A 26,241-nucleotide genomic window follows, 5' to 3' on the forward strand; every position below is an offset into this window, starting at 1 on the left:
TTAAAATAAAATAAAAAGAATGAGTAGAATGGAGAGAAGTGGATGTTTGTACCTTAACCTTAAAAGTCAGGTGTGAACAATGTGGAATTTAGGAAACAAAACAAATGAACAAAATAAAAGAGATAAACCAAAAGACAGACTCTTAACTATAGAGAATAAACAGATTGTTTCCAGAGGGCAAGGGGGGATGGGTGAAATAGGTAAAGGGGATTAATATACACTTAGCTGTATGAGCACTCAGTAATATATAGAATTATTTTTAAACAATTTTTAATGATTTTATTTATTTATTTGTAAGAGAGAGAGCGCACAAGCAGGGAAAGCAGCCAGAGGGAGAAGCAGGCTCCCTATTGAGCAGGGAGCCAATGCAGGGGTTGATCCCAGGACTCTGGGATCATGACCTGAACAAAAGGAAGACGCTTAACAACTGAGCCACCCAGGCGTCCCTGTTTTACTTTATATTTTTAAGATTTTATTTGTGAGTAATCTCTACACCCAATGTGGTACTCAAACTCACAACCCTGAGATCAAGACTTGTATGCTCTACTGATTGAGCCAGCCGGGTGCCCCTCTGTCTTTTTGTATTGCTTGGACTGATAACATTTATAATATTTTTTCTGTGACACTTATTAAATCTTACTTGATTAATTTATTAGGTTAATTCTAAAAGTCAGAAACCAATTAATAGCTTTTACATTTCTTTGAATAATTACAGTGTTTTTCACTGTAGATCCAAGTTGGGTGTTAGGATTAAGTTTTGTTTTTGAAAATAATGTATTAATTTATTTGAGAGCAAGAGGGCAGGGGGAGGAGCAGAGGGGGAAGAAGAGGGAGAGGTAAGAATCCCAACCAGACCCCGCACTGAGTGCAGAGCCAGAAGGAGCTCAATCCCACATGATCTCCTACGAGATCATGACCCCAGCCAAAACAACCAAAAGTCAGCTGCTCAGCCAACTGAACCACCTGTTTTTTTCTTTTTAAAGTTTAAGTAATCTCTGTACCCCCCATGGGGCTTGAAATCAGGGCCCTGAGATCAAGACTTGCATACTCTTCAGACTGAGCCAGCCAGGTGCCCCAACAGTGTATTTTTTTTTTAAACATTTATTTTTTTTTTATTTTAAGATTTTATTTATTTATTTGACACAGAGATCACAAGTAGGCAGAGAGGCAGGCAGAGAGAGAAGGAAACAGGTTTCCTGCTGAGCAGAGAGCCTGATGCGGGGCTCGATCTCAGAACCCTGGGACCATGACCTGAGCTGAAGGCAGAGGCTTAACCCACTGCCAGCAGTGTATTTTTTAAAGCCATTTGCTGCTATAATGATTTTAAGGATTTTACTCTTTTTAATAGGAGAAAGAAGCATGCCATTCATAGTAGTGACACAACTTCTTCTGATGAAGAACGCTTTGAGAGGAGGAAATCAAAAAGCATGGCAAGAGCAAGAAATAGGTTAGTAAATTTTTTATTGTTATATACATTATAGAAATAAGGAAGAACAGTCCTTTTTTGAATGGGATTCTTATCTGCACTAGCACTTAGCTAACACTGATGTTCAGTACATATTTTAGACTAGAGTAATGCACTGACTTGGTTTTTAATTAGTAATTCTTAAAATAGAAATCTAATCTTGGGAAACTTCTTGTAAATTGTTTACTGTGTAACTACTCAGTGGAAGGTAGGAACGTAAAGGAGAAAGAACCAAGGGGAAGAGGCCAACAACTATGGTAGTATTTCCTTGGTACCTTTCCTGTAATCCAGATCCATTTAATGAGGCTGATTTTAAGTGTTTATAGTGATTACAGCACTCAGAGTAAGATTGGGTTTCTGTGGGTTTTGGTTTTTTTTTTTTAAGATTTTATTTATATAATTATTTGAGGGAGAACATGAGAAAGGGAGAGCTTGAGTGGGGGGAGAGAGGCAGAGAGAGAGGGAAAAACAGACTTCTTGTTGAGCAGGGAGCCTAATGTAGGGCTGATTCCAGGACCCTGAGATCATGACCCGAGATCATGACCATCACTTAACTGACTGAGCCACCCAAGGGCCCCTGATTTGATTTCTAATAAAATTGTCTCAGAAGCCCTTCCATTTTATTGGAAAATTCGTTTTGTTTTGGTTCAGTGAGTGCCGTCTGGTAGTCTTTGCCTACCTAGGGTAAATGACTGATTATTATGTGGCTCACAAAAACCTCAGGAGTTTTCACTGGGTGAGAGAACCAGTATTTTGTCTAGTAAGTAATTAGAATGTCAAATGAAAATTTATTCTTTAAAACGTGAGTTAATTAGCTTATATTTATACTAGTAGAGATAAATTATATTTAGAAAACTTATGATTAGCAAAGTATTTCTATAATTTGGCATTATATATCTATTGTAGAAATAGCAAATTTTCAGTTAGTTGGTCTTGGAAACAAATTTGGATTGGTGTAGATGTTATGCTGAAAATAATTCCTCATGTGGATGATGGAAAGAAAATATAAGAGAAGACAAAAACATCTAAGTGTATTATTTTTTTTAATTTCAAATTTTTTTTAAAAAGATTTTATTATTTGTCAGAGAACACAAGAGCACAAGCAGGGGGAGCAGCAGTCAGGGTCAGAGGCAGGCTGCCTGCTGAGCAGGGAGCCTGAGGCAGGGCTCGGTTCCAGGACCCTTGGCATCATGACTTGAGCCAAAGGCAGACACTTAACCTACTGAGCCACCCACATGGCCCAAAATCTATGTTTAAATAAAACAATTTAATACCTGTTTAATGTGAACTATTCTGATACTTGGTTTGGAAGTATTTTTTTTGGGGAAATAAATTTTTAAGGTTAAGTTAGGATTCAGAAATGTGAGTGACAAGTACATTCATTATAGAAACTATACTTCTTTTGAGGTTATTTATGTCATCTTTTTGGTTTTTATACAAGATAAAAAGGAAGTAGATTATATTTTCTTAGGGGGAGTAAAATTAAATAAAATTTTAGGTGGCTAAAGATCATTTTTAAGGTAGTTACACAGAAGATAAGGGTTAGTTAGCTCAAAAGTGATCTAAAATTGTTTCCTTTGAATTAAAGAGAAAGAAATTTTCTTAATCATGTAGACATACCCACATAATACCTGAGGACAAATATAAATATTATAATAAAGTTTGAGTTCATTTAATACTGTATGTAATATATACATAGTAGATCTTTTTTAATTTTATACTTGTATAATATCCAGTATCAGATATGTTGTTTTCTAAGTTGGAATAGGTTCGGTTCTTTGAACAGATAAATAGATTAGTGATCTTGTTTGTTTTGTCTAGTGAATACATTTATTTTTGGCCTTAAAAGTTGAAAAGTACTTTAAAAATATGAAATCCTTGTTTTCTGAGTTTTCAGAAAAAGGAGAAAGATGAAAATACGTCAAAGATTTACACTTATTTTGATGTTAAAAATGTAAAACTTCTAATGTTCTCTACTTGGATTTTTATGAATTTCAGGTGTTTGCCTATGAACTTCAGAGCAGAAGATTTAGCTAGTGGTATTCTCCGAGAACGTGTCAAAGTGGGTGCAAGCTTGGCTGATGTTGATCCAATGAACATTGATAAATCAGTAAGTTTTGTAAATGGTTTTCCAGAGGACCTTTTTAAAAGAATGTTACTTCTTGTTTCTAAGTCAACACACAATAAAAATAAAAACCCAGATATCATTATTATTAGTGTTTTGATGCATATGATTTGAAACCTAGCACTCTGGTACCATGTGTTGTTTACTCAAGTTTTTTTTTTTTTTTTTTTAAACCATTTCAGTGTTACTGGCATATATAATAAAAAATGAGTAGGAAATGAGGCTGACAAATAAGGCAAGGCCCCATAAATTGTAGTATATAGTGGGGCATTGTTGAAGCTACTTAGATTTCGTGATCAGATTTACATTGTAGATGAAATACTCTATGTTGTAGTTAGTGAATTTGAGGGAAGCAAGGCTGACATTAGGGAAACTGGCTTAGACGTAGTTGTAACATAGTAATTTGGAGTAATGGTGATGGTAGGGTAATGACCGAAAGAAGAAGTAGGTGGATTTGACAGAATTCAGGAGAGAATTCAAGTTTGATGAATTGGTTGGATTTACTGCTTTTGGCGAATGAGGGAGAGAAACAAGTTGAATATATGACCTAATATATGACCTAAGTTTCTGGCTTAAGTGACTCTCTCAGTGGCACATCACAAATAGAAGTAATTTGTAGGAAATTAATTATTTAGGTTTGGCATTAAGGAGAAATATCTAGAAATTCAGATATGGGTCCCCAATATAAAGATAGTTGAGATCATTATGGGAATGGATTATCGTACCCGGGGAAAGTATGTAGTATGAAAAGTGAGACAAGATGTAGAGGATATAGTAGATTCTTACTGTTAGTATAATCTTTCGGGGGGAAATATTTGGGAATAAGTTTACTGCATAGCCAAGATTGTATTTTATATTTTTAAATTTTGTTCCCATAAGCCTTTCTATATGACATAATTTGATTCTCATAAGAGAAACTTAAGTTATGAAATGTAGTTGTATAATATTTTAAAATGAAATGTTAGCTATCTCCAATCTGAAAATATTTTTTAATTGAGGACCTTATTTAGAAAATATTTTAATTGAGGACCTTATTTAGAATATTGAATTCACAATCTCATATTCTCAGAGGACCTTAATCTTTTTTTAAAAAAGATTTTTAAAATTTATTTATTTTAGAGAGTGTGAGTGAGCATGAGTTGGGGGAGGGGGACGGGAGGAGGGGAGAGAATCTCAAGTAGACTCTGCCCTGAGCGAGGAGCTCGATGGGAGTGGGTGGGGTGGAGGTTGGGGCTTGATCCCGCAACCCTGAGATTAACCAGTTGAGCCACCCAGGTGCTCTTCATAGTACCTTACTTAATGATCTTTGGTTATTTGGTTTACCAGCTCCTTACTCTCTTGAATCCAGTCAATTTTAGATGTCTCTGCCCTTCAGTAAGAGTATTTCTTTAAAATTTGATAACATATGTAAGAAAATATAGTTTCTCTTAAACTCTGCATTTATTTTTCCAGATTACTTATTTTTTTTTAATATAGTAACATTTCATTGTGAAACATTTTCAAGTACCGTTAATAGATACAGGGGAAGAAATCCGCCCTAATACAGCAGTCAGAGGCAATCACTGTTATTATTTTGGCAGTATTTCCTTCAAGTGCTTTTTTCTATAGTTTTTATTTTATAAAGTCTTTTAGGTATGGGGTGCCTAGGTGGCTCAGTCAGTTAAGAGTCTGACTCCGCATTTCCACTCAGGTCATGATCTCATGGGTCATGAGATAGAGCCCCCATGTCAGGCTCTGGGCTCATCAGCAAGAAGTCTGCTTAAGATTCTCTCCCTCTGCCCCTGCCCTCACTTTCTCTCTTCTCTCTCAGATAAGTAAATCTTTACAAAAAATAAAGAAGAAATCTGGTTGGGGCGCCTGGGTGGCTCCGTGGGTTAAAGCCTCTGCCTTCGGCTCAGGTTATGATCCCAGGGTGCTGGGATCGAGCCCTGCATTGGCCTCTCTGCTCAGTGGGGAGCCTGCTTCCCCCTCTCTCTCTGCCTGCCTCTGAGCCTGCTTGTGATCTCTGTCTGTCAAATAAATAAATAAAATCTTAAAAGAAAAAGAAAAGAAACCTGGTTATGTAAAGTTCAGCTTTGGAGTGTCACAGACCATTGTACTAGCTAAGATGTTTTTCACCCAACTTCTAAATCGGTTTTTATTCCCTTGGGGACATTATTGCGCTTGCTAAGAGTATATGTGATAGATGGTATTTTGAAAGGTATTTAAAATACTAAGAGTGTGACTACAACTTATCATCTCCTATAGATATCCATTAAAGTGTTACATTGGCTATTAATCTTGTCCTTAGTTGCTAGGAGATGAAAGAATGGTAGCTTTACTTAGCTGAATTGAAATGTAAACTTGAATTTTACTGCTAAATTTATTTTTCCACATTTCAAATGTGTAATTCTTTGTCGTACCCACTGAAGGCATATATTTCTGAATCATAAGACTATCTCAAATTTTAAAAATTCTGTAAGCAGTTAAAATTTTTTATATTAAACTTTTCCCCTTCTTCCCAAGGTGCGGTTTGATAGCATAGGTGGATTGAGCCATCATATTCATGCACTAAAGGAAATGGTAGTATTCCCACTTCTATATCCGGAAATTTTTGAAAAATTTAAGATCCAGCCTCCAAGGTCAGTAATGTTCTAGATACTTATTACTGTAACTACTGTTGATTTATTAAATTTCAGTTAGTAAATGATTAGAAGTATTTCATCTGTATTTATTTGATGTGTTCTAACAATGAGAATTTAAGAATGAAATTTTATTATTTAATATTCAAAGTCTTTGGTACTCTTGAGTGTATTCTTGAAGTTCACATTTAAGCATTTAAGAGTCACTCATAAGATACAAATCTTTATGTAGGCCTTGAGTATACAAGTGGATTGCTGAAATGGATTTTCTTTAATTTGGCCTCCTAATAACATTGAGTTTGATTCTTTATGTTGTTTAGTCTTTGGAAACACAATTTCAATTGTTTCTTTGACTTGATGAGGGGGTAGTTTTGAAATGGTAAGCTTGATATTTATTTTTATGATCAGATTGTGTTTGATAATAAGATAGCTAGGCTGAAAAAAGACTAGAAATTATGTTAAAGGAAATAGGGCAAAATAAAATATTCTGAAAATCTATATATAGACTGTTAGGTTTAAACTGCTAAATATTCCTTTTCATTTTCCATCTGTTTCAGAATGTAAATCTCATTAAAGAGTCATCCCCTATTCCATTAATCAGTAGATTAAAAATGTGGCTTATAATTCTGAAGTGGCTTTTTAAAATCACAAAAGCAATTTGTAACTTGAATTTTAACATAATTATTATTTTCAAAGTCGTTAAAGTAATACAGCTATGGAAGAAACTGAAACAAAATGGAGAGAGATAAGCAGAAAGTGTTATAAGTGAAGGGTAATCTTACTTCTTAGGGATGAATAATTTTGTATATATTTAAAAAAATTTTTTAAAAATATTTTATTTAGGGGCGCCTGGGTGGCTCAGTGGGTTAAAGCCTCTGCCTTTGGCTCAGGTCATGATCTCAGGGTCTTGGGATTAAGTCCCGCATTGGGCTCTTTGCTCAGCAGGGAGCCTCTTTCCTCCTCTCTCTCTGCCTGCCTCTCTGCCTGCTTGTGATCTCTGTCAAATAAATAAATAAAATCTTTTTAAAAAATTATTTATTTATTTATTAGAGAGAGAGAGAGAGAGAAAATGAGAGAGCATGTGAGGGGGGAGGTCAGAGGGAGAAGCAGACTCCCTGCTGAGCTGGGAGCTGGATGCAGGACTCAGTCTTGGGACTCCAGGATCATGACCCTAGCTAAAGGCAGTTGCTTAACCAACTGAGCCACCCAGGCGCCCCAGTTTTGTATATTTTTTATATAAAGGCTTATTTTATACATGTATGTGTATGTTAAGTTTATATTTTGTCTGTATTAAGCACATATAAACATTTAATATAGGTGAAATTATTCAGTAATACCTTTATATAATCCTTTTTTACTCTACAGTATATTCTAGACACCTTCCCATATCAATAATGTATGTATCATTCTTTTTGACATTTTAGTAGTATTTCATTTTATGGATGTAACAGTATATTTATCTGTACTTTATTATTATTATTATTGTTTAAAATTTTTTTAAAGATTTTATTTATTTATTTGTTAGAGAGAGAGAGGAGCGAGAGTGAGCACAGACAGACAGACTGGCAGGTAGAGGCAGAGGGAGAAGCAGGCTTCCTGACAAGCAAGGAGCCCGATGTGGGACTCGATCCCAGGACGCTGGGATCATGACCTGCACTGAAGGCAGCTGCTTAACCAACTGAGCCACCCAGGCGTCCCTGTACCTTATTATTTTTTTAAGGTTTTTTTTTTTTTTTTTAAAAAGACTTGAAGTAATCTCTATACCCAACACAGGACTCGAACTCACAACCCCAAGATCAGGAGTCGCATGCTCCCCTGGCTGAGCCAGCCAGGTGCCCCTATCTGTGCATTACTAATAGATAGCACTTAATTTTTTTCAATTTTTCACAGTTAGAATTAATGCTTTTTGGAACATCCATTTAATATCTGTATTATATTTCTTCTGAGTCTTTCTATATGCTACATTCTGAGATAAGAAATTTCTGGGTCACAGGGAGAACACATTTAAAATTTTCATATGTCTTGCCAAATTACTCTTTTCTCTGATTTACCTACCAAAGTTTTATTGTTGAAAACATCCTTAAACGCTCTCAGCAAAGTGAAACTTTTGTCTTTTTTTTTTTTTTTTTTAAAGATTTTATTTATTTATTTGACAGAGAGAGATCACAAGTAGGCAGAGAGGCAGGCAGAGAGAGAGAGAGGAGGAAGCAGGTTCCCCGCTCAGCAGGGAGCCCGATGCGGGACTCGATCCCAGGACCCTGAGATCATGACCTGAGCCGAAGGCAGCGGCTTAACCCACTGAGCCACCCAGGCGCCCCGAAACTTTTGTCTTTATAGTACAGGAAGCTTTCCTGGTGCGTAATAGTTATCATACACATTAGTACAAATTTATATGGGTGATGCGTCCTTTTGTGTTCATTATTAGTGGTGGTGATAGCATTACCTTACTTCTCTTGATTCTTTTTTTCTTTTAGGGGCTGTTTGTTTTATGGCCCTCCTGGAACAGGTAAAACCTTGGTTGCCAGAGCATTAGCTAATGAGTGCAGTCAAGGAGACAAAAAGGTTGCTTTTTTTATGCGAAAAGGAGCAGACTGTCTGAGCAAGTGGGTTGGTGAATCTGAACGGCAACTTCGGCTTCTTTTTGATCAGGTAAGTGAAATCAGCTTATGAATATCTTCTTTAAAATATCTTCTTTAAAATGTTATATTTAGTCTAAACATAAACTGTTCATAAGGAGGCATATTTCCAATCAGTATGTTTAATTCGGGATCAGTAATCTGAATTTGTATGCTTTGGATGTATTTAATAGCAGTTTAAATAGTACTAACTTAAGATGATTCACAAACCATTTATTAAGGTGGCTAGTAGGCATATAATACCTTGTTAGGTGCTTTTGAGAACCTGGAGTATAACATACATGTTGTTAGGTTTTAATCTAATTGAGGAAATAGAACAAGCATAAGAAGTTAAATATCTCTGCAGGAAATCTCACAGAGCACTGTATTATTTTCATGAGCTGTAAATATCGTGCTAGAAGAATTCAGTAACGAATGTTCTTTCTTTATTTTGAGAGAGAGAGAGAGAGTGCAGGGAGGGGGTGCAGAGGGAGAGAATCCCAAGTAGACTGCACTAAGTGCAGAGCCCGATGTGGGGTTCCATCCCACAACCCTGAGATCATGACCTGAGTGGAAGCCAAGAGTCAGACATTCAATTGGTTGAGCCACCCAGGCACCCCAGTAATGAGTGCTTTCAAAAGGCAGGGTTAGGTGACTGAATATTGTGTAGACAGTCTTCATTTTTAAAAAAATTACTATAGCTTTAACAATATTATTTTGTAAGACATTTATTAACTTAGTCTTGTTATAAATTCACTTTTGATTATTTGAACTAGTGAAGGATATCATTCATATTTGGCAGTGCAACTTTTATTTCATTATATCTGAGGAAATTACATGAAATTAAAAAATTTTCAGTAAGCAATCTTTGAGTAGTCATTACTTGAGTTTATGTGTATCAAAGTCCTTTGTAATTGGTAAAGCACTTCAATTCTTTTTATTCATTTTAAAATTTATTATTATTATTTTTAAAAGTTTTATTTATTTGAGAGAGAGAGAGAAAGCACGAGGGGGGGTGGTCAGAGAGAGAAGCAGACTCCCTGCTGAGTGGGGAGCCTGATGTGGAACCTGATCCTTGGACTCTGGGGTCTTGACGGAGCCAAAGGCAGATGCTTGACTTACTGAGCTTCCCGAGTGCCTTCAAATACTATTTTTAGTTAGTATATGAGAAACTCCCATGTTCTAGATAATGGGAGTAGAAAGAGGAATAGGGTAAAATTTTTGCCTTCAGGGTGTTCAGTGTCTATTGGGAAGTGAAACAGTTTGCTTGAAGAGAATTTACTAATATTTGAAAAATACAAATATAGAGCAGTATTGGTAGATGAAAGAAAATTAGTTTGGGAATTAATTTTAAATTTTTGACAGGGCTATATAATATGCTTTTAGCCCCTTCATGCTGGGTGTAGGAATGTCTGTTGGTTTCATTCAAAACTATGGCATAAATTAATGCTTTTTAAAATCTAAATTTGGTTTATTTCTGTTTCATAGTTTTCTTTGTGGGTAAGTAGGTAAGAGTAGTTGGGATGCTCTCTTTTCTAAAATATTGCTGATAGTCATTATTATTAGTTAAAAATATTTAAGATTTATTTATTATTTTAGAGAGAGAGAGAGATTGAAAGCAGGTGTTGAGGGGAGAGTCAGAGGGAGAGAATCTCCTGCAGACTCCTTGCTGAGCATGGAGCATGACATAGGGCTTGATTCCACAACCCTGAGATCATGACCTGAGCTGAAATCAAGAGTCGGATGCTTAACTGACCCAGCCACCCAGATGCTCTCATTACTGTCTTTTTATTTATTGATTTCATTTTTTATTAAAATTTTAAAATATTTATTTAATAGAGAGCAAGCGATAAAGAGCACAGGCAGGGAGGAGAGGGAGAAGCAGGCTCCCCACTGAGCAGGGAGCCTGATATGGGGCTCGATCCCAGGACCCCAGTATCATGACCTAAGCCAAAGGCAGACACTTAACTCACTGAGCCACCCAGCCACCCTCACTATTGTCTTTTTAAATGAAAGAGTCCACATTCTTAAATTAAGGACATGATCTATACACTAATTGAAATAAATGAGGTATAATATATTGGCTAATAATTTGGTCTTCGGAGGTGCCTAGGTGGCTTAGTTGGCTTCACCTCTGCCTTTGGCTTGCGTCATGATCCCAGAGTCCTGGGATGGACCTCATGTTGGGATCTGGGATCCCTGCTGTGCAGGGAGTCCGCTTCTCCCTCTCCCTCTGCTATCACCACCTCCCCCCCGCCCGCCCCCAGCTTATGTTCTCTCTCTTTCAGATAAATAAATAAAATCTTAAACAAAAAGAGTTTGGTCTTTGGTGTTAGAAAAATGTTTAATGTGTGGCTTTAAGTATATAACATGAACACATCTGATCTTTAGTTGCCTCTTCTATAAAATGAGAAATAATACCATTCTCACTGGACTACTGGGAGATTTCACAGAAAGGAAGAATGTAGAGTGTTTATTACCACAGTGGCGGACATGTAATATACTATAGTTTGGTTCTGCAAGGCTTTAGTTCTGAAAAACAGCTGTGTGTTTTGTGTATATAAAAGTGATGATCAAATCTTTATTTCTTTTTATAAAATTTATTTATTTATTTAATCAATCAATCAGTCATTCTTTACACCCAATGTGGAGCTTGAACTCATGACCCAGAGACCAAGAGTCATGTGCTCTACTGACTGAGCCATGCTCTACTCACTAAGCCAGCCAGGCTCCACTGTTTTTCTCTTACTACATGATTCTACTTTTATAAAGTTTTTTCCCCCAAAACCTAAGTTTTGTAGTTAAATGCCTTTCATTTTAAATTACTAGGGGTCACCTGGCTGGCTCAGGTGGTTAAGCATCCCAACTCTTGATTTTGGCTCAGGTCATGATCTTAGGTTTGTGAGGTGAGCCTCACGTTGGGCCCTGCACTGGGTATGGAGCCTGCTTAAAATTCTCTTTCTCTTCCCTCTGACCTTCACTGCCCCCCCCTTTTAAAATTATTAGAAAACACTGGATTTTTAATGCATATCATGTCAATAAGAGAGGAAATAAGAGAGAAGTGGGAAATTTATATCTGGTTTTTAGTAAGTTGACCATCCTATGAACTAAGAATTTGCTTTAAGTAATTCTGAAACATAAATGATCGAGTAAATTATGTAATATAAAAAATTTTCATTTGTAATCTAATATTTTTTAAAAGATTATTTATTTGACAGAGAGAAAGAGAGAGAGAGATCACAAGTAGGCAGAGAGGTAGTCAGAGGCGGGGTGGGGGGAAGCAGGCTCTCCGCTGAGCAGAGAGCCCAATGTGGAGCTCGATCCCAAGACCCTGAGATCATGACCTGAGTTGAAGGCAGAGGCTTAATTCACAGAGTCACCCATGCACCCCTCTAATACATACATATTTTTTTTACCTTCAGTTAAGCTTCTGCTTGATTTAAGATTTGAGTGAAAAATGAAAACTGTGAAAGTAATGGAAGAAAACTCTGGAGAGTTTTTGTTTCTAATCTCAGAGTAGGAAGAGTCTAGCTATGGAGGAAAAGATTGAAAATAACCTAAATGTCCACAAATAGGAGACTAGTTTAATCATGGCACGCCCATACATTAGGGCATTTTGTAGCTGTCAAACAAGAATGAAGCAATCTTCATGTGCTTATATGGAAGCTAATTAAAATATATTGTTACATGGATAGACTGTGTTATTTGATGAAAGCAGTGTGTATACTGTGCTTAAAATGCATCAAATAAAATAATATTTTTAAAAGTACATTTTTGTGTATGTGTATAAACAACATGCCTGGAAGAATAAACACAACTGTAACTGTCTGCTGGGAGAGGGCTTGTGGTTGGAGACTGGCTGGTAAGGAGACTTCATTTTTATTGTATCTTTCTTAGCTGCTGTATGTTGTACATTTTGTTTATATTACCTATTAGGAAAATACAATAATGAAATATAAAAAGTAAAAACTAATATAAATAACATTTGTTTTCTTTTCATCCTAGGCATATTTGATGAGACCTTCTATAATATTTTTTGACGAAATAGATGGATTGGCTCCAGTTCGATCCAGCAGACAAGATCAGATCCACAGGTGATTTTTCTTAATTTGATTATGTTAGATTCTTTTCACTCACTGACATAGTAGTTGGCCTTCACCTTTGGGTAAGTGCTAGGAAGCTTATAAGATGTGAACCGTGTCCTTGAGAAAGACTCCTCTCACTTAGCTCAGTGAACTATTGAGCATCTTAGTATATGGTTATTGCCCATTTACATATTTTCTGTTGTTAAATATCTTAAAATCTTTTATTCCCTTTTTTAAAAAAAGGAGATCAGATTGTGAGTCTTACTGTATCATACAATTTCGTTATGTACTCTCAAGAGAAACCCTTTGTCAGGACTGTGTTTTGAAAAATTTTCAACTAGTCTGGCCCTTTTTTGTTTGCTTAACTGTGATTTTTGAAAAACACAAGATTTTAATCTTGGTGAAACCTATAATACCAGCTTATTTTTGTATGTATTTTTTGTGTCTTGAGAATAATTGTGTAAACCAATTTGTCAGTAATTCTGTTTCCTTTTAACATATTAATAGTTTTAGTTCTTAAAATTTGCTCTGTGATTTTTAAAAGATTTATTTATTTATTAAAAAGATTTTATTTATTTATTTGACAGAGATCACAATAGGCAGAGAGGCAGGCAGAGAGAGGGGAGGAAGCAGGCTCCCTGCTGAGCAGAGAGCCTGATGCGGGACTCGATCCCAGGATCCTGGGATCATGACCTGAGCCGAAGGTAGAGGCTTTAACCCACTGAGCCACCCAGGCGCCCTAAGATTTATTTTTTTCAGAGAGAATTCGTATTCGTGTGAGTAGGAAGAGGGGCCAAGGGGGAGAGAGAGAATATCAAGCAGACTCCACAGTGTGTGCAGAGCCCAACTTGGGGCTCAGTCTCATGACCCTGAGATCATGACCTGAGCTGAAATGAAGAATCATCTGCTTAATTGACTTAGCTGCCCAGGCGCCCCTAGCTTTGGTTTTTAACAGCTTAGCTGTGACATGTGTCAGTATGGGCTTTGTGTTTATTCAGATTCGTGTTTATCACGTATTTGCAAATTTGTCTTTTTCAATCTTTTCCTCTCCAACTTGGATAATATTTTCATCTATCTTTGGTCAGTCCTTTTTACTTTGTCATGTGCATTTTGTTGTTTTGTTCAGCCAACACATTTTTTTGTTTCAGAAATTATTTTTTTCAGTTGTAGAACTTACATTTGATTTTTTTTTTCTTTTTTAGAGAGTGTAAAAGTGTGTGCACGTGTGTATGTGAGCATGGAGGGGAGGGGCAGAGGGAGGGAACCTTAAGCAGACTCCAGGTGTAGGGACCCTGATGTGGGGCTCAGTCTCATAACCCTGAGATCATGACCTGAGCCAAAATCAAGAATGAGATGTTTAACTGACTGAGCTACCCAGGTGCTCCTTGATTTTTTTGCATTATTTGTATTTTTCCAATGTGATTTTCATGCATTTAAACATTTTGTTTTACTTCATCGAGGTTAATAATAATTGCTTTAAAATCCTCTTATGTTGGAGCGCCTGGGTGACACAGTCAGTTAAATGTCTGACTCTTGGTTTTGGCTTGGGTTGTGATCTTAGGGTCATGAGATTGAGCCCCACATCAAGTTCCATGCTTAGTGTGGCATTTGCTTGGGACTCTTTCTCCCTCTTCCCCCCTCCCTCCACGTTCACACGTGCTCTCTTTCTAAAATAAATATAAATAAATCTTTAAAAATCCTCTTATGTTAGAAAAAAATCCTCTTATGTTAGACCGAGTTTTGTGTGTGTGTGTGTGTTTTTTTTTTTAAGATCTTTATTTATTTATTTGAGAGATGGTGAGAGAAAGAGCATGAGAGGGGAGAAGGTCAGAGGGAGCAGCAGACTCCCTGTGGAGCTGGGAGCCCAATGGCAGCGGAAGGCAGTTGCCTAACCATCTGAGCCACCCAGGTGCCCCACCCTCTTATGTTAGCTTCCACATCTGGTTTCATCTCACTGTTAGGCTTGTTTGTTTTCTTCTGAAAATATATTCTATTGTTTTGGTACTTCATTTGTTGGGCAATTTTGGATTGGATCCTGGATTTATTAACGCTCGTTTGGGAAGGCTCTGGATTTTATTATTTTTCTTTTATGAGTAGTATTTCCTGTGTTTTACAGATAATTTTCTGCTTTAGGATTGAATTACAGACTGTTTCTTGGCTGGCAGCTTTGATCTCCTTTCAGATCTTTTTTTTTTTTTTTAATCTTTACCAATACTTTCTTCACTCTGTGTCTTTGTTGTTACGGGTCATTTAGAGATGTGGGTAGATGGAGTTTGGGGAGGTCTTCCCTGGCTCTTGCCTTTGTGGGATCCCCCATATTCTTTAGTGTTAATGGTCAGCCTTCTCTTGCTGAACTCAGGCTGGAAAGTTAAGGGGTTTCCCTTAGCATAATCTTCCTTACCTATCTCACTGTACTTAGACCCATGCTGAAAGCCAGAGAGAGGGGAACTTGCTTTCTCTATGTTCTTCTTTTCTCCAGGTGACCATGAATTTCCAGCAAAGTCTGTATGTCTCTGTTTACTCATTAGTTCCTTCAGTGTTTTTGTATTATTCTGTTCAGGTTTTATAGTTATTTCCTGAAGCAGAGCAAGGGGTTATCTGGCAGGGTTTTCATCCATCAAACCTGGAAGGGGAAGCTTTGAGTACCGAGTATGCAAGTTTTAATTTCTAAAGTAATTACTAATAGAAATATGTTATAATTTCTAAATGTTAGTAGGTAGTTGGAGGGAGGGATAGAATAATAAAAAAAAAAAAAATTGAAATGCAGTCAAGAAGACGAACAGAATCATAGGACCAGTAGGAGAAACATACAAATATAATTTAGATTTAAACCCAAATACATAAAAAATGACCTGAAATGTAAAGGGACTAAATGTTCTTTTTTTTTAAGAGCTAACTATTTTAGAGAAAAAAATGCCATGTGATTTGTGGGGGGGGGGGGCAAGGTAGAAGTGAGAGAGAATCCTCAAGCAGACTGCCCGCTGAGCATGGGACCCCAACTTGAGGCTTGATCCCAGGACCCTGAGATTATGACCAGAGCTGAGATCATGACGTGAGCTGAAATCAAGAGTCTGCTGTTTGAGCAACTGAGATGCCCCAGACCAAATGTTCTTTTTTTAAAGATTTAAAGATTTATTTATTTATTTTAGAGAAAAAGAGATAGCATGGGGGTAAGGGGCTGAGGGAGAGAATCTTCCAGCAGAGTCTGACGCGGGGATTGATCTTACCACCCATCAGATGGTGACCTCAGTTGAAACTATGAGTGAGAAGCTTAACTGACTGAGCCACCCAGGCTCCCCCAAGTGTTCTTTTTAAAAGACAAAGATTGTCAAACTGAGGAAGAATAAAATATGTTGATACTTTGTTTATAAGAGATACACCATGTATAAGGGTATAGAAAGATTCCAAGTAAAATGGTGGGAAAAAGGCATGCAAAACCTTAGTCAGAAATACACATAGCACTGTTATTCACAATAGCCAAAACATAAATAATCCATATGTCCGTTAACTGCTGAATCCGTAAACAGAATGAGTTATAGCCATACAGTTCAGCCTTAAAAAGGAATGAAATTCTGACACATGCTGCATGGGTTTAGCTTGTATGGTACATGTGACATGGATGACCCTCAAAGACTTAATGCTAGGTGAAGTAATTCATACACGAAAGGTCACATGTTATACTATTTTATTTATCTTATCTATTTTTTCAAAAAATATTTATTTGTTTATTTAGAATGAGTGAGTGAGTGCATGAACTGGGGGGAGGTGCAAAAAGAGGGAGGGGAGAGAGAATCTGAAGCAGACATGGGCTTGATCTGAGTCACCCAGGTGCCCCATACAATTTTATTTATAAAAAATGTCCATAATAGTCACTTGTAAAATGGGCATGAAAATATGCCAAGTTAACACTAACAGAATACTGCTGTATCAGTATTAGACAAGATAGACTGTGAGGCAGAAAGCATTATTACACATATAAAGGGACCAGCTTATAATGATAAAAGCTTCAGGTTTTTTTATTAATTACTTTTATTAACATATAATGTATTATTTGCCCCTGGGGTACAGGTCTGTGAGTCGTCAGGCTTACACACTTCATAGTACTCACCATAGCACATACCCTCCCCAATGTTCATAACCCAACCACCCTCTCCATACCCACCTCCCCCCAGCAACTCTCAGTTTGTTTTGTGAGATTAAGAGTCTCTTATGGTTTGTCTCCCTCCTGATCTCATCTTGTTTCATTTTTTTCCTTCTCTAACCCCCAAGCCCCCTACTCTGCCTCTCAAATTCCTCATATCAGGGAGATTATATAATACTTATCTTTCTCTGATTGACTTATTTCGCTTAGCATAATACCTTCTAGTTCCATCCACATTGTTGCAAATGGCAAGATTTCATTTTTGATGGCTGCATAATATTCCTGTGTGTGTGTGTGTGTGTGTGTACATATAAATATACACACACATACTACATCTTCTTTATTCATTCATCTGTTGATGGACATCTAGGTTCTTTCCATAGTTGGCTATTTTGGACATTGCTGCTATAAACATTAGGGTGCACGTGCCCCTTGGGATCGCTACATATGTATCTTTGGGGTGAACACCTATCTGTGCAATTGCTGGGTCATAGGATAGCTCTGTTTTCAACTTTTTGAGGAACTTCCATACTGTTTTCCAGAGTGGCTGCACCAGGTTGCGTTCCCACCAACAGTGTAAGAGGGTTCCCCTTTAATATTTGTTTTTGATAAGGTCACTTACCTCAGAGAATGAGGAATATAGGTATCTGTAAAAACCTATTACAGACTTAATGTTGAAAGATGAAAACGTTTAATATGACAGTTATAAGGATGACTATGAACACTTTTGATCAGTGTTCTACATAGATCCTGATCAGTGTAGTCTGGTAAGACAAAGCAATATAAGGTGTGTGTAATGGAGAGGAATAGACAATGCTGTTATTATTTATAGATGATGTAATTATGTATATAGAAATTCCAAAGCAGTCTGTAGATAACTTCTTGGATGTAGTAATGAGCATCTAGCAAGATTAAACCAATCATGATAGAGAATTTTGCCTTTCTTTGTACCACTTTTTTGTATTGACAAAATGAATCTGGAATTGATACGGAAATAGAAAGAAATAATAGTGAATACTTTTGTGGAAGAACAAGATAGAGGAGTATTTGCTCTGCTAGTTATTAAGGCCTCTTAAGGTTAAGATGACTTGATGTTGGTGGAAGACTAGACCAATAGACAAATAGAATGAAATTCAGAGCCATATATAAATCTACACATATATGGATGCTTGATTTTTAATATAAGAGACAATGCAGTACTGTTGGGAAAGGATGACCTTTTCAATGAATAATGCTGGGAGAATTGGGTATCTGGTGAAAAAATAAAACTGGATCCTTCTTCACACTATGCAAAACAATTCCAGTTAATTTTATTTAGATCCATATTTGAAGGTAGTACAGATACGTTTAGAAGATATGTAGGAGAAAGATTTAGGGCAGGCAAGTAGGCCTTGAATATAGTATTAAGTTGTTCAGACTTTATTTTGAACATTAATCAAGGTTACTAAAGGATTTTGATCCAGGGGCTGGTCATTTGATTTTTCTAAAGAAGTCAACTTTTGATAGAATCCAAGCTAGGTTGTAATTCTGTTTCTGGCCATGGTTGAGACTGTTTTCTGAAAACCCTTCTAAAGAACACTTTAAAATGCTGATAAATATATATTTTAAGGTGCATTTATTAATATGAGAGGGTGATAGAGATGGACAGGAAGAGAGAGAATCTCAAGCAAATTCCCGGCTAAGTGCAAAGCCGGAGTTGGGGCTTGAGATCATGACCCTGAGATTATGACCTGAGCTGAAATCAAGAATCAGATGCTTAACTGACTGAGCCACCCAGATGCCCCCAAAATGCTGATAAGTCTTAACAAACACTTGAAATACCTATCTGTGATTGGAGTGTACTAAGGAAAAATTTGAGGTTAAATATGAATTTACACTTAATGATGCTTATTTTGCATTCTTTATATCTGAAGTGAGACACTTAGATCATTAATTTTAATTTATTTAATTAGAACAAGCACAAATCCTTACTATACATGTACACTGGGTCTCTAGCATTTTGGTTCCATTTATAGTTTTGACAGACATTTAGAACAGTTTATTTGGGAGTGAGAATGATTTTTTTAACTTACTGAGCATATTGGAGAAGTTGTTTCAGGCAGGTATATAGAAGTGAGAACACTTAGAAAACATTAGGAAGACCTTTGTTACTAGAGCTACGGTTTTTGTATAATTAGACATGCAGCATTTTCAGAAATGTGTAAGTCATAACTTCAAAAACTAAAATATGCACAGAATGATTTTGAATTGAACTTAGTTTAAAAAGTAGCCATTCTAAAGAAGTCATCCAAAGGTATAATAATAATAATGCAAATGTAATTCTGTAGGAATCTAAACATCATATAAATTGCCAGACATAAATCCCCCCCAGATTGCTATCTTATTAAGAGACTTTTATATTTCTTTGAAAATTTTAGTTAGTTTTTAGTAATTTCTACACCTAATACGGGGCTCACATTCACAATCCAGAGATTCAAGAGCCAGCCAGACACCCCTTTATTTCTTTTTTAAAAAGTTTTATTGAGCTGGTACTCATACATCATGCAGTTCAGTCATTGAAGCTGTTTGTTCAGTGGCTTTTAGTGTATTTCCAGAGTTGCATAAGCATCACAATAATCAGTTACAGAACATTTTCATCTCCCCAGAAAGAAACCTTTCAAGCTTTAGCCATCACTCTCCAGCCTCCTCTTTAGTACCCCCAAATCCTAAGCAACCCCTAATATACATTGTGTTTCTGTAGATTTGCCTGTTGGATATTTCATATAAATGGAATCATATAGCATGGGGACTTTTGTGACTGGCTTTTTTCAGTTAGCTCAGTGTTTTTGTTTTTAAGATTTTATTTATTTATTTGATACAGAGAGAGACCACGAATAGGCAGAACAGCAGGCAGAGAAGGGGGAAAATAGGCTCCCTGCTGAGCAGAGAGCCTGATGCACCACGCGAACCCAGAACCCTGAGGTCATGACCTATGCTGCAGGCAGAGGCTTAACCCACTGATTAGGCCAGTGTTTTTAAGGTTCATCCATATTATAGCATCTCTCAGTACTTCATTTGTTTTTATTTACAAATTGTATTTCATTGTATGGTATACCACGTTTTTTCTATCCATTCATCAGTTGTTGGACATTTGCATTACCTCCATTTCTTGGCTATTGTGAATAAAGCTGCTATGAACATTTGTGTATAAGTCTTTTATGAACATTGCTGGATCTTACGGTAACTGTATTTAATAGTTGATGGAACTGTCAGACTGTTTTCAAAAGACATATACCATTTTACACTCCCATCAAGCAGTGTGTGAATGTTCCCATTTCTTTACATCCTTGTTAATACTTACTGTTTGTCTTTTTGATTATTATCATCCTATTGGGTTTAAAGTGGTACCTTGGGGCGCCTGAATGGCTCAGTTGGTTAAGCCTTTGGCTCGGGTCATGATCCCAGGGTCCTGGGGTTGAGTCCCACGTTGGGCGCTCTGCTCAGCGGGAGCCCGCTTCTCCCTCTCCCTGCTGCTCTCCCGCTTGTACTTTCTCCCTCTCTGTCAAATAAATAAATAAAATCTTAAAAAAAGAAAACAAGCAAGGGCACCTGGGTGGCTCAGTAGGTTAAGCCTCTGCCTTCGCCTCAGGTAATGATCTCAGGGTCCTGGGATCGAGCCCCACATTGGGCTCTCTGCTCAGCAGAGAGCCTGCTTCCCCCCTCTCTCTGCCTCCCTCTTTGCCTACTTGTGATCTCTCTTACTCTCTGTCAAATAAGTAAATTAAAAAACAACAACAACAGCAAACTTTAAAGTGGTATGTCATTTGGTTTTGATTTGGGTATCCCTGAAGATGGACCCTTTGTATATCTTTTGTGGAGAAATGTCTATTTAAATCTTCTGACTGTTTTTAAGTTGGGTTAATTTTCTTTATATTGTTGAGTTGTAATTGTTCTTCTAGAACCTTATCAGGTATATCATTTACAGATATTTTCTCCTATTCTTTAGGTACATTTTTCCTGATAGTGCAAAACTGTTAATTTTTATGAAGTCCTTATCTCTTTTGTTTTTGTTTCTATGCTTTAGGTGTCTATTAATAATGTTTTAATACTTTCAAAAATGATTTCTGTATAGTATTTTACATTAAGACTTAGTCATGCCATAATTTTATTAGCATTTAAGACTGTGAAGTTTAGTATAAGCAGCAGTTTTTACAGCTTTTTTCTTTCTGTTTTTTAATTCATAACTTTGCCTGAAACTTTTGTTACAGCTCTATAGTGTCAACCCTACTTGCTCTAATGGATGGATTAGATAATAGGGGTGAAATTGTTGTTATTGGTGCTACAAACAGACTTGATTCTATAGATCCTGCTCTTAGGAGACCGGGTCGTTTTGACAGAGAATTCCTTTTCAACCTGCCTGATCAAAAGGTAAAAGTTTCTGTTTTTAATATATGAAGATATATTTGTGATTCAGTTGTGAAGCATATATGCACTTTGAGAGTGCATTTTATGAACTTTCATTTTAAAAATTTTGTGCTTATGGGATACCTTAGTAATTCTAAAAAAATGCTTAAATAATTTAGTCTTTTTCTCTTAACAGCTTTTAGAACATTTATGACTTTCAGGAAGAGGAAAACCTGTAGTTAGGTTACTAAAATGCTTACGTACTCTCTTTAGCTTTAAATTTAGATTGCAGTAATTATCTTGGATGGCAGGTTATATATCTCTGGTTAGCCAAAGGAGCTGTGTTCCCATAAAAATAATGTTTTTAGAGTATTAGTGAGATTATGAATAAGAACCCAATGTGCAGATTTTCATAGAAATGACCATGATATCATATTTAATTAAAAGCAGCAAAAGTTACACATGGGCAATGTATAGTCATTGTGTAAAATGTTATTTAATTCTGCTTGACATTTTTATTGTTTGAGCAGTTTAATCATTGACTAAGTCTTCATTGGAAACTTCAAGTTTGAAAGGGGGAGATATGAGAAGATACTTTATTTGACAATGTTTCTCATGTAATTTAACATTACAGATAAGCATAATTAAAACATTTATAACATATGAATATAACCTGAAGAAAGAAGATATGATTTGTGGATGTATAGTATATATCCATATATATAATATTATATATTATATAAAAATAAAACAAGTATACCCATATATATTACATATATCCATGTATAATACTCACATTTGTAATTGTTATATAGCTTTGATTTTAGATCTTCCTGTAAAATGCCTGGTTTACATACTTAGAGTAAAAGGCTGTGATTAAGACAATGTACAAGACTAAGGAAATGAAGACAATGTGCTGCTGTGTAGAGCAGTTCATATTTCAGCTTGAAATCAGTCTGCATAGTCATTAGTAGTTGTCACAGTTTTTGATTGACGTCTAACTTAGAGGCTTTAATTTGGTACTGAATTTACTTGACTTCATCAGGATAAGAAACCTACCATATGCAACATCATTTTCAAAACCCAAGTGTAGCTTTCAGGGCTCTATCAGTGCATTGAGGTGTGCTTAGTTGTAGAAGACAAGGCTGAGGTGGGAAGAGCCTATTTCAGCATAGGGAAGCATCAGCTATCTTGTTTGGGCCATTTTCACATCTTTTAGTGTACGTGGATAATGTGTTTAGTTCTAAGAAACACAGCCTGTGTTCATTTTGGCACAGGAAAGCCATTATCTCATTAACCAGTTGTCTTCTAGTCATGTGGCCCTCAGTCATATATGCCAGTTATAGTCCTCACAATTCAGATGCAGCTCACAGAGATCAAAGATTTAATAGTAAACAAGGTATAGAATAGCACTGTCCAGTCAAATTTTCCGTAATGATAGAAATATTCTGTATTTACATTGTGCATTGAGCACTGTCCAGTACAGTAGCTACTGATCATGTTTAGCCCTTGAAATGGCACTAGTGGGACTAAGGAACTGAATTTTAAATTTTCTTTAAAAATTTAAATAAAAAAGCATCGTATGGGTAGTGGTTTACTACATTGTACAGCATGGATCTTGACATAGTTTTCCATGTGAATTTTAACTTCCTACATTTCAAGGAAACTACTTTGAGACTTAAACCTGAGGTCATTTTTCTTGGTCTGTGTCTGTGGAACAGGCTTAGACTGTTCTTTTTTTTTTTTTTTCTTAGATAATATGTAAAGTCATGAGATTGTAAAATTAAATGAGATTATCAAATCCTCTGTCCTAAGGAACGGTTCATAAGGTAAAAGGAAAAGTAGGAGAGTGAGTTCTGGACGCCAAGTGAAGAAAGTGTATCAGTGAAGACAGTGTGACTAACTTTGTCGTATGTTGCTAAATTAAGTCAGATGAGAAAATTGGCCATTGTTTTTAGTATTATGTAGGTTATCAGTGAACCTAAATGGGAGTAAATTGACTTAGTGTTGGGTGCAAAGACGTTTAACTGGAGTATGGTTAGCTTAAGAGAGAGCAGGAGAAGAGGAATTGGAGACAGAACGAAAGTTAAGTTTTTCAAAGTTTTGTTACAAAAGGAAGCAATAGGTGTTGAGGGAATTGGAGGCAAGAGGGAGTGTGTTATTTTTAAGCTGGGATAATTAGCCAATAGAGAAGGAAATTCTGGTGATGAAATTGAGAAAGAAGAATTATCACATTATGTCCTTAATAAGCAAGAGGGGCCATAGTATTTACGACATGAGTGGTGAGAATGACTTTAGATAGGAATTGGATAGTTTGTCTGTGATACTAGGGAGAAGACAGAATATTATGGGTACAAATGCCTACAGGTAGACAAATTTAGTGTGGAATGTCTCTGGAACTTTCCTTCAGTTTTCTCAGTGAATTAGGAAGCAGGTCCCAATGAGAAGCTGAATGTGAAGACGGAGAAACTGAACTAGTCTGTTAGGAGATAGACTAACGAATGATCTAGGGAAGGATTAAAGGCAGTGAGAAGGATCTGCTTGGGATTTTAAAGTGATACCAGTCACAGTGTCATGTTAGTTCTGCAGTTTGGGCAATGGAATATCATGACTCTCGCTGTTTGACCAAATAAGTAAAATAAATAAATAAATAAAAGCAAGCAAGCCTTGATTCCTCCAAATTGTAGTAGTTTTGTTAATTCTTTATTAGCATAAAATAGCACATACCTTCTTCAGGTGGTAATGCTTTTTCTTTATTATCACCAACACTTATAATTATTATTATAAATATTATGTGTGTATATATGAGTCCTGAGAAATGAGCAGCTTGAATTTGCCTCTGACTCTTAATAATAGAGGAAGCTACTTTCTATTAGGGGAAACAATGTAACTTACTGTTCTGTATGTCATATAAAGTGCATCACGAATCATTTCTGATTTAAGTAATTTCTTTTTCTATTTCCTTTTTTTTTTTTTAAGATTTTATTTATTTATTTGACAGACAGAGATCACAAGTAGGCAGAGAGGCAGGCAGAGAGGAGGGGGAAGCAGGCTCCCCGCCAAGCAGAGAGCCCGATGTGGGGCTCGATCCCAGGATCCTGGGATCATGACCTGAGCCATAGACAGAGGCTTTAACCCACTCAGCCACCCAGGCGCCCTCTATTTCTTGTTTTTACAATAAAGGAAACTCCGATTGATTATATAGAGAAAGATCAAGGCACTAAATGTATTAGAGATCTGACAATAACTTTTGACATTAAGTAATTAATTTCATTCCTCTAAACCTTTACTTATTTTGTGAAAAGACAGTATAAGAATAGATCTTTTTTGAGACATCTTCCAGCCTGAATTTATTTGGTGTGTTTCTAGTTCTGAAAGGGTCTTCTAAAATTGATGCCTATGCTGCTGATGAGGTCAAGTAGATTCTTAATGTCATATTCTAGAGAATATAAGGTCTTGGATGATTTTTTTTTTTAACCTTGATTTTATAATTTTTTAGTATCTATTCAGGCAGGTACTTCAAGTCGGAAAAAAATAAGTGTCACATCGTTGGTTTATATTTGGTAGCTGAACACTTAACTTAGAACTTGGAATTAGAACCGTAGCTACTGTTACCAAATTTTATCAACTTTCTGAGCATGGTTTATCTTGATGACTTTGAAGTTCTTTTTGTTTTGTTCCTGGACCCCAAATTCCTCATCAAGCTAATAAGACTATCATGTTGGTTATAATTTGCTTTTTCATATTCTTTTTTTTTTTTTTAAGGATTTTTTTTTATGTTAGAAAGAGAATGCCAGCACATGCACACGAATGGGGGTAGGGGCAAGAGGAAGAAGGAGAGAGAGAAAGAGTCCTCAGGCAGACTCCCTCTTGAGTGTGCTGCTCCATGTAAGCCTTGATCCTGGGACCTGGAGATGACTTGAACCAAAATCAAGAGCTGGCTGCTGAACTGAGCCACCCAGGCTCCCTTGTTTTTCCTAGTCTTAAAAGCTCAAGTAGCATTGTTTTGTTTTGTTTTTTAAAGATTTTATTTATTTATTAGAGAGAGAGAGAGATCACAAGTAGACAGAGAGGTAGACAGAGAGAGAGGGAGAAACAGGCTCCCCACTGAGCAGAGATTCCCAATGTGGGGCTTCATCCCAGGACCTTGAGGTTATGACCTGAGCCAAAGGCAGAGGCTTAACCCACTGAGCCACCCAGGTGCCCCTCAAGTAGCATTGTTGAGGGTATGAGTGCATTTAAGTTTTACAGAGTGTTTTTCCTTGAAAGAAGGCAAAAGTGAAAATAAAAGTCTGATATGACTCTTCATGATATACTATCAGTTGATTATGGATTCTTACTACTTCAGTTGCTTTTTGACTGTGAAAGAAGAAGAAATTTCATTTAATTTGAAACCACGGTCTTAAAATTTTGATTGTACTATACAGTTCGATGTAAGGTAGAGAATGTTCTTTTGAAAACAAAAAAATCAAGGTAGAATTGCTCAGATATTTGATTTTTTAAATGAATTAAATTAATATTTACTGAAATATCACCTTGTTATTTATTAAATGCCAAACATTATATTTCTTTATTTCATTGAAAACTTTTCTACTTAAAACTTTTTCCAAGTTTTAAATTACTTGTTTAGCTTGTCAGTCATAATAATTTATGCATATGATAGAACCAAGAGTTTTATGAACTCTAAACCTGTAGTTTGTTTAAAAGTTAGCACTAATTGGGGTGCCTTACTGGCTCAGTCAGTAGAGCATGTAACTTTTGACCTTAGGGTCATGAGTTCAAGCCCATGCTGGGTGTAGAGCCTGC

At 36.3% G+C, this 26,241-nt stretch overlaps 1 protein-coding gene across 2 annotated transcripts in view; it reads left to right on the forward strand.

The window, feature by feature from the left end:
- ATAD2B (ATPase family AAA domain containing 2B) overlaps positions 1-26,241 on the forward strand; it is a 151,071-nt gene that overhangs the window by 47,975 nt on the left and 76,855 nt on the right. For both annotated transcript variants that reach the window (XM_032353194.1, XM_032353193.1), the window contains exons 9-14: positions 1,349-1,447; positions 3,464-3,575; positions 6,096-6,211; positions 8,686-8,860; positions 12,832-12,920; positions 21,300-21,459. In XM_032353194.1, the coding sequence (XP_032209085.1) occupies positions 1,349-1,447; positions 3,464-3,575; positions 6,096-6,211; positions 8,686-8,860; positions 12,832-12,920; positions 21,300-21,459 (751 nt within the window). The remainder of the gene's footprint in view (positions 1-1,348; positions 1,448-3,463; positions 3,576-6,095; positions 6,212-8,685; positions 8,861-12,831; positions 12,921-21,299; positions 21,460-26,241) is intronic.

Source organism: Mustela erminea, chromosome 7, assembly GCF_009829155.1.
Source record: "Mustela erminea isolate mMusErm1 chromosome 7, mMusErm1.Pri, whole genome shotgun sequence".
NCBI classification, from domain to species: domain Eukaryota; kingdom Metazoa; phylum Chordata; class Mammalia; order Carnivora; family Mustelidae; genus Mustela; species Mustela erminea.